The sequence below is a fragment of the Lygodium microphyllum genome, chromosome 1 (genome assembly GCF_053477565.2).
Source record: "Lygodium microphyllum isolate KBCC chromosome 1, Lygodium_microphyllum_v1.1.10, whole genome shotgun sequence".
Lineage (NCBI taxonomy): Eukaryota > Viridiplantae > Streptophyta > Polypodiopsida > Schizaeales > Lygodiaceae > Lygodium > Lygodium microphyllum.
In genome coordinates, this window is record NC_141135.1 from 28,198,366 (window position 1) to 28,207,464 (window position 9,099).

Here is a 9,099-nt window from a genome sequence, read left to right on the forward strand (position 1 = left end):
AAGGCCTATCATGATAGTTTCATCAAGCACAAGAAGTTCAAAGAAGGTGATCTTGTCCTAGCTTATGATTCGAGATTTGGCAAGTTTCCTGGAAAGCTTCAACAATGGTGGATGGGCCCGTATAAGGTACTTGCTGTCAATCCTAACGGCTCTATTCAGGTACAGACCATTGATGCCTCTGATGACCCTTTCCTGATCAATGGCTATCGTTTGAAGAAGTACTTTCCTCCCTGGGGAACTTGATAATCGCAGTCGACTTACCCTTCCCATTTTTGGCATTGCACCGTCCTTCTCTTTGTGCTTCTAATATCCCTTATGATTCTCCTCATGAGGCAGTCTCATTCTGTTAGCCCCTCACAGATACCTCTCAACTTGACCTTGTTCTCTTCTTGTCTGATCCAACAACGGTGGCGAGGTTGGTCCTGACACATGGTATTTCTACCATTCTCTTTCTTAATGAATATTTTTATTTTTAAAAAAACAAAGAAAAAAGAAAAAAAAGAAAAAAAGAAAATTGTTATGGGAGAAAAGGAATAAATTCCCTGTCATAACAGGCCTCGTTCCAAGAAAAGGTGGAAACACCCTTGGGTGGGAAGCTGACTGTGGAAAAGGTGGTAACACCCCGCAATTCAAGATAGCTGACTCACCAACATAACCTTTTCAGCAAGTAATTTGAAGCCGCCTCCCTTGGTGCGCCGTCTCTGCAATATCAGTCCGTCTGTCCTTCTTAACAAGCGATCTTTCTTACAAATCATTGAAGTATAAGACTTGTTAGTTGCCTCCCTAGGTACGCCTCGTCTTCAAGATCCTGATGACAACAACCGACATGATCTTCATCACCAACCCCTTGAGTGATGTGAGCTTTCATCCTAACAGGATGGGGACGTGAGTATGAGCTACCCTCTATATCTATCACAGCGAGTGAGATAGAGGGTGGAGTGAGTGACCAGTCTTTCCCTTCAAATCAAATGAAATGTGAGATGTGTGAACGGAGTGTTGCACGCACGGGATGGGCCTCTCAATGCACAACTCACGATTTGTTCCTGTGCACTGTACCATAAGGCTCCATGGTCTTCATTCTTGCACTGTATGCTGACATAGGAGGGTAGGATGCACTGTTGCACCATCAAAAGTGCACAAGGCATACAAGCTCTACACAAGTGACCATGAGGATTACATCAATGGGTTTCAAGAATGGGCTACCCTCTATATCTTTCAACGAAACGTGAGACAGAGGGTGGGTTGAGTGTGACTGGTGTTTCTTCAATCAATTATTGAGAGGTGAGGATTGAGAGACGTTACGACCATTGGAGTCAGGTACGTTTATGTTTCCCTATGCACCCACGGGATGGGTCTCTACCATTAGCACAGGACACGTCACTCTATTTTGTACACTGCACTGCAAGGCTCCCTGGCCTTCCTGCTTGCACCTATGCCAGACAGGGTTGGACGTACTAATGCGGCATACTTCCCCTACACCACCCCCTTGTCGATTCCTAAACTAGGTGTGAGATCTAGGTTTCCATCAATATTACCTCGAGTGATGTAAGTTATGGGGTGAGTGACTATTCTTTCATCCCTCTTGAGTGCCACTGAGTTGAGTGACTATCCTTCGTCAATGACACCTCCCTCGACGGGCTTCATTAACCAGCTACCTCCTTGGGTGCTATTGCATGGTCCCTACCATGCTGGTTGAATGCTGGAGCAAGATGCGGTACCTCTCCTGCAGCCGACTCCAACCCTTCTATAGCGGTGACAGTTCCTTCAACCATATGCAAAACGGGCCAAGTCTTTCTAGCATTATCCTTATGATTGCAAGTGTATGTGATGTTATAAGTGTGGGGACGCCAGAGTTCAGTCGGCTAACGAGTCCTAGGTTATGTTGCTGCATCTATCCCTGCCCGGTAAGGTCTTAAGTGTGGGGACGCGTCCCTACGCATCAGTTCTGCATATCATCATGGAAATACATCTATCCATCTCCAATGCGAAAATTCATTTTTTATCCTTTGATGGGGTCCCTTCCCTACTCCTCCGTTCTATTTCACCCTATCCTCGGGGCTGTTCCTTGACCGTTGCCTTTATCCTTTGTTTTACGCTTTTTCCATGTGAACGTACCCTACGTTCATTAAGAATCACATCCAACCTTATAGCCATGTTTGTCCCTTTGAACTCCCCCTTTTTCCTTTTTACCAACCCCTGTTCCGACAAATGGTTCTAAAGTTATTCATTTTTGAAGCAATTCCCGTAAATTGGACGGTTTTCCATGTGATCACGCTTTTATTGCTTCAAAACACTGATCTGATCTACCATTCCTATACTACCCATTCCCCTTGACATTTTTTCTTTTTACACCCTATCATTCCGATGCACAGTTCATTCGCTGTTAATTTTTGCGGGTTTTTGGGACCTTTTCATGCGTATTTTTCACATTTTTCTCATGTGAACCCCTTCTCATTCCCCCTAAACTGCGTTTTGATGCACCAAGCCTGTGAATCCCCTTCCCTCAAACATTTTTCTTGTTTATCGCACTTCATTCCGATAATTGGTTCTTCTCGTATTAATTTCTGAGTCCATCTTCGGGTCCATTTTTGGGGTTTTTTCCATGTGAACGCATCCAATCTTGATCGGAACTATGTTTTGCCATGATAGGTTGTTGGACACATTATTCTGCACATTTTTCCTTCTTTCTGCACTTCATTTCGACGAGCGGCTTTTCTGATATTAATACATGTATGTGTTTTCGAGTCTATTTTTTGTGTTTTTTCCATGTCAACACCTTGATTTTGCCCGGAAACCCATGTCGCATTTTTCAATCATCTTTCCCTCGTCTCTCGACACATTTTTTCTTTTTACAGTTTTTGGATCTGATGTATGGTTTGAGTTTTATTAATTTTTCTTCCTTTTCCCATGTGGCCGCGTCTCTCGTGTTGCGCGTGAATACGCACGTTTTTAGGTTTAAGCACCTTGCGTTGCCCTGTGGCGTTTGCGACTCGCGTGTCGTCGTACCTGCCTCGTCTGCTCCCATTGCTGCAAATTTTTTTACTCCCGCTCCGCATACGCGCGTGACGGGGGTGCGCTTACTTTTTAATGAAAAAAAACACAAACCATACACAAATTTTAACAACAAAAAAAAAAACCAAAAACAAAAAGAAAAAGAAAACTAACATTAAAAACCAATACAAACCCAACCTTTTAAAAAAAAAACTAAAACCCAAAAAAAAAACACAACAAAAGAAAAACAACAAAAAAAAAACCCCAACAACAACTAACCCCATCTAACTAACTTTTTTAAAAAAACAACAAAATCATTTTAATTTTTAAAAAAACCAATACACCACCCCATCCAAACAAATAACAAATAAAAAACACACAAAAAATAAATAATAAAACACATTAATCATAACACCCCCAAAATAAAAAGAAAAAGAAAGAAAAAAACAAAACAACCAACAACGAAAGAAACCAAAGACATTTTTTAAAATAATGAAATGACTTACCTGCCATTGCCCCGCGACCTCCCCTTCCTTTGCACAGGCTTCCCGTCCCTGTGCTCCTCCACGCCTCCTATCGCCTTCTTCTCCCTCACCACGTGCTCGTCGCCGCCCCTCATCTTCTTCTCCTCCTTAGTCGACACCCCCACCGACGCCCCTCGTCATCCTTCTTCTCCCTCACCACGTGCTCACCGTCGCTCCTCATGGTCTCCTACTCCCTCGCCTCTTCCAGCGCCCTCTCCCTCTTCCCGTGCCCTCTCCTTCTTCGCCGATGCCCGCCACCTCTAGCGTCCTCTCCTGCCATCTCGCCTTCTCCTCTTCTCCCTTCCGCTGCCCTGTCACCCTCGCCTCCACGCTTTCGTCACTGCCACCCTCCTTCCTTCCCCTGCTGCCTGCCCACCTCCTCAGGTCCTCCCCTTTCCCACCCTCCTTGGGCGCCCCACCTCCCACCTTTTCGGGCCCTCCCCTTTCCCACCCTCCTTGGGCGCCCCGCCTCCCACCTTTTTGGGCTCCCCCTTTCGCACATCCTTGGGCACCCTCCGCCCACATTCTTTACCCCCCCATCCATTTTCTTTCATGCCTACCCCTTTTCTTACCCCCCCACCCACTTTCTTAACCGCCTGCCCACTTTCTTACCCTCACCTTTCTTACCCATTTTCTTAGCCCCCCCCCCACCCACGTTCTTACCCACTCACCCACTTTCTAGCGCCCCCCCCCCCCCCCCCCCCACCTTCTTTTACCCCCCCCTCCACCACTTTACCCTACCCCCACATTTCACCCCCCTTCCCTCTATTTACCCCACCCCCCTTACCCCGTGTTCACGAGCTCCTGTATTTGTGTGTGCGCATGTTCGTGTGGCGTCACGTGGGAGCCCTCTCATGTTGTGTACCTAGTTCGTGCATGCATTTGTGGGAATTTTCCAGCGAGTGTTCACGCGCGAGGACGTGCATTGGGTCTTCTTCGTGCGGTGGTGTGTGTCGTACTTGAACCCACACAGCTATTCACATGTAGTCGGGTATCTCTTTTGATTTTCCACAAACCCGAGAAAAATACCTAAAAACACTAAAAAAAATTAAAAATTCAATCAAAAAAAAAACTTACTAAATTGGACAAATTTTTGGTTGATGTTGTTGATTATAATACAGAAAATTAATTGCAAAAAAAAATTATTGATATTTAAAATCCTTTGAAAATTCATTAAAAATTGAGAAAAATCCATTAAAAATCCCTAAAAAGTAGAATTAAATTCAAAAAAAATCACAAAAAACTCCATTAATGTATTTGACTGCTTTTGGAATATTTCAAGAATAATATACCCAAAAATAAAAGTAAAAATAAAATAATAAAATAAAATAAAATATAAAATAAAAACACACCTAAATTATAATTTAAAAAATAAAAATAATATAAAAATTTCACCCACACACTACTTAACATTAATTAAACCAAATATGATCCCCCTAATATTGATTTAATAATCATTTAAAAATAAAAACTAAAAAAAAGTGCTTTATTTTTTTGCAGTCAATGGTTTTTCATTTTTTTATTGGATTCGTTGCATTTGGGACTACTTAGTATGCCCTCAGTCTCTTGCATACACACCCCTACCAAGTATCTATTTTCGTGCTTTATTTTTTTTTTTCATCCCTTAACCACAGTTAATTGTTAAAATGAACCCTATTTAAGTTAATTGTTAAAATGAACCCTATTTATCCACTTTTTCACGCGTGTTCGCGCCAAACATACATTTTTCTAATAACTTAAAATTAACTTGCTATTTACTTTGCACGCGCTACATGCACTTCAGAGGCACTTTAATTTTTAATAAAAACGAACAAACCGTTACAAAAAAATGTATGCACTGAAAAAAAAGAGTGCTTCAGACACATTAAATTTTTAATTAATGAATATGCATTTAGTGACCTAAGTTTGGGGATCGTAGTCCAGGTTTCGTTAAAAGTACCATTTCACATTAATAAATTGTAAGAACAATTTAAAAATGAATCGTCATTTTTTTATTAAGGTTTATAACCTAATAAATTTTCAACCATTATTAATCATTTATTAAAATAAACCCTTCATTAAAATCATTCCCCTCACTGCACTTTTTTGTCCTTTTAAATAAATACACTTTGTGGGATGGGTACATATAGTCCTTTAAGCTGATATTGTTTATCAAAGTTCTGGTTATGTCCTGATTAGGTTTTTGAAGTATAATGGTTTGATTGTGCGATACAATTATAGGTGCGATCTGTAGTTTTTTCTCTTTTTTGCTTGATACGGGGACTTGGGTGCCTGCTTGTTGCATAGCATGAAGCATTCGGTCGCATATGTGTAGGGGTCATGCCAAATTTTTTCTAGGATGTGGGTTGTTTGGGGTGGTCAATTGGTTAGTTATGTCTATGTGTGCTTCTTTTGATCGATTTCTTTTTTATAGCTATTTTGTTGTTTTGTAGGCATTCTCTATGATTGTCTGTGTTTTGTGGTGTGTGTATATTCCATCTGAATGGCACCTCACGCTTCTCCTCTTGTTCAGTATGTCCCATTGATCAATAGGGATTATTCTTCCCTACTGACTTTTGAGTCTATCGCGAAAGCAGGCCTTGCAACTTTCGTGGCTGCTTCACTCTCTTTGATTCCAGACAATCCAGCCCTATATGATGAGTTTCTTGTGTCATACAGTAAGAAATCGGGTTTGGTTCATGGTACTTCCATGGTATGGACACCTAGAGGGTTAGGGAAGGCTTTGTCTCTTCCCTACAAACACTACAAGATATAGACCTTATAGCGACGTTTAAAGCGACGAAAATACAAACAACAAAATTTGCCCCCGTCGTCGCAAAAAGCGTCGTTATTGACGACGCCATGGAATCGTCGCTATTTGCGTCGCTATATGCGTCGCTATTTGCGTCGCTATATGCGTCGCATTTGCGACGCATATAGCGACGCATATAGCGACGGTTACAAAGAGTTTGCGACGCTGATAGCGACGACAATAGCGACGCCTGCAGTAAATTTGCGACGCAAATAGCGACGGTAACAGAGAAAAAATTTTTTTTGTGGCAGGGCAGATATAGCACTGTGTGCTGTATGAGAGCCATACAAAATAGTTTCTGCACTGCTGCATACAAAGCGTTTGCAAACAAAAAGAATCTATACTGAAATCATAAAACTGATAGATGAAATAAATACATGATATCGCATAAAATGCGATTGGTACAATCATAAAACAATATCACTAATACATAGAAAATGTCTACATAGATCGGGCGACTAAAAACTAAAGGTATGTGAGCGCTAAGGATCCGAGGGCGAGCTACAAATCGTCGTCCCCCGAAAGCTCGTCCCTCTGCAAAGGAGCATCAAACGGATTCTGCAGAAAAAGAAACAACATATCAATCCACCATACAATAATGCATTCAAATATCTCATGGTAACTACGAACATGAAAGTTGAGAGACTTACTGGGCCGCCGCGTCTGTACAATCGGTCGATCAATGATCTGAGACCGTGCCTCTCTGCATATTGAGTCTCAAGGCCTTGCGGATCACGATTTGTAATGGAGTGCTGCAAAGAAAAAAAAATGCTAACTGTTAGAAACATGATTGTCAGTACAAATAATATCTCAAAAAAACAAATAAGCAAAACAAAAGAGAAACTTACAAAGTCCTCCAAATATGTCCTGTGGCCGCCACTCCCAAGATGATGTACCGATCCGGCCTCGATTCGTGCCCTCGCCGCCTCCCGCTGCTGACTCCAACGTCCTGGCAAATTTGTAGCCTCCTCCCTCAGTCGGCGCCAGTCCTCTGCATCTAACCACTCGGGCTTTGGAGCCCCACTCTTGATTGCCTTGCGTGCGTCGGATCGTCTATGTGACATGTATGCACGCATGCAATCCATCATCCAGCCCGTAGAGAATCTATCCACTGCGGCTGGCACCGGGAACTCCTCGTGCAAGGATGCTACTATGTACTCCTTGCTCCCCTCCGGTATGTTCCTCCAATGATCCAGGACGTTGTGCCGAAAAACTTGTTGGTACAACTCCCTCATGCGAGCTATCACCCTCCTCCCCTCATCATTCATGATGATAGCTCCTGACCTGCCATCCACTAGGTATCCATAATCCCTAGGAGTGTGCCTCGTATGGGCCCTCTCCCATCTCCGTCCACGCTCCTGGGCATATCCAAGAGACCCCTGAACATCCGGTGTACCGACGGGGGTACCCTCTCCCGGAGTGCCACTGAAAGGGGTGCCACCAGAGGGGGTGCCACCAAAAGGAGTGCCACCAGAGGGGGTGCCACCAAAAGGAGTGCCACCAAAAGGCGTGACATCTGCCGACGGCTGCGCAAAAGCCGGAGTAACTGGAGTGGATGTCCCCACAGGTGTGACAAATCCTGGAGGTGACCGAGCTCTAGCTGAACGACGAGACGGAGACACCGCGTCCGTGTCTCCACAGCAGCACCCCCCTGATCCTCCTGCAGTCGCAGTCCCTCCCTCTGGCCCAAGTCGCGAGCGTCGAGATCGTCTGCTCGAAGCTGAAGCATCTGATCGCACTGAAGCTGATCTAGCAGAGCGCCCTGACGAAGAACGAGACAGCTCCTGATCTGCTATCTCTCTGAATCTCGCGAGCTGATCTGGAGACATACGTGCCATCATCTCCTGAAACTCCTCATCGCTCATCCCTCGACTCATCCTGAAAATATCGATACCTACAGAGATAATAAATAATGTTAGAATAATCAATTGAAACTATACAAAGCGCATTAATATAAATCATTTTTGAAAAAATCCATCTTAAAATGCATATCTTATCTACCTTTATGGAAGATCTAAACAACGAATTGAGTAATACAATTCTCCAAGAATGAAGTATTCTATGGTCCCATGTTAATCTCCTGACATAACTCTGCATACACTGGAAGGTCGATAGACATGTCACCACAAAAGAACGAGTCTGCCTCGTTCTCAAAAAATTCTACGACTTCTGTATTTCCATCATTGTTAGCCGATGCGGGCTCCAAGCTTGCGGTGGCCTCCACCCCTTGTAATTTTGATCCCTCTATTTGCATATATTCTTCATCTATGCCTGGAACATCGCTTTGATCGTATACTCTCGCACCTCTAGGAGTTGAAGGTATAACATACCACCATCGAGGTTGTCGGGGATTTGGATAGAAGATTACCTGTTCACAAACACTTACAAACCGTCTTCAAACCATTGTGACATAAAGCATGTCGTATTACAATTAGCAAGCAAATGACTAGAAGATTACCTGTTCACAATGTGTCGGCAACACAAAGGTGTCCCGCAAATCCATCCATTTTTTTTCGGAATCTATTTCGAGAAATCCAGATGGACCTCGTCGAACCGTTGCGCCAGCTCCTCCAAGTACCACTTTGAACCACTGCACATCGAATATTATCATGGAGAAGCTACGGTAATCCACCGTAATAATACTTTGCAAATTCCCAAAATACTCCATCTCATCCACAACCGTGTTCGGATCCGTTGCTCGTCGCCGGCTCTCTTGCTCAAACCTTGCCATGACACCACAGTCCATTGTGGAGCGCATTTTGTCAATACGCTCCACCCGAAAATGCCGTCCGC

At 43.5% G+C, this 9,099-nt stretch overlaps 1 protein-coding gene across 1 annotated transcript; it reads right to left on the reverse strand.

The window, feature by feature from the left end:
• Positions 1-6,712: 6,712 nt before the first annotated feature.
• LOC148040938 (uncharacterized) lies at positions 6,713-7,383 on the reverse strand. Its single transcript, XM_087687317.1, has 3 exons — positions 7,155-7,383; positions 6,957-7,058; positions 6,713-6,864 (listed from the first exon to the last, which is right to left on the reverse strand). Exons 1-3 carry the CDS (start codon positions 7,380-7,382, stop codon positions 6,808-6,810), a joined length of 387 nt encoding a protein of 128 aa, XP_087543443.1. The 5' UTR covers position 7,383; the 3' UTR covers positions 6,713-6,807.
• Positions 7,384-9,099: the final 1,716 nt, after the last annotated feature.

What these genes read in the sequence shown, in the direction of transcription:
- LOC148040938 (XM_087687317.1), bottom strand. Translation starts at nt 7,382, where the DNA reads ATGCGTGCATACATGTCACATAGACGATCCGACGCACGCAAGGCAATC. An exon ending in GGACATATTTGGAGGACTTT is followed by an intron (nt 7,059 to 7,154) that starts GTAAGTTTCTCT and finishes TTTTCTTTGCAG; the next exon opens with CACTCCATTACAAATCGTGA. An exon ending in TGTACAGACGCGGCGGCCCA is followed by an intron (nt 6,865 to 6,956) that starts GTAAGTCTCTCA and finishes CTTTTTCTGCAG; the next exon opens with AATCCGTTTGATGCTCCTTT.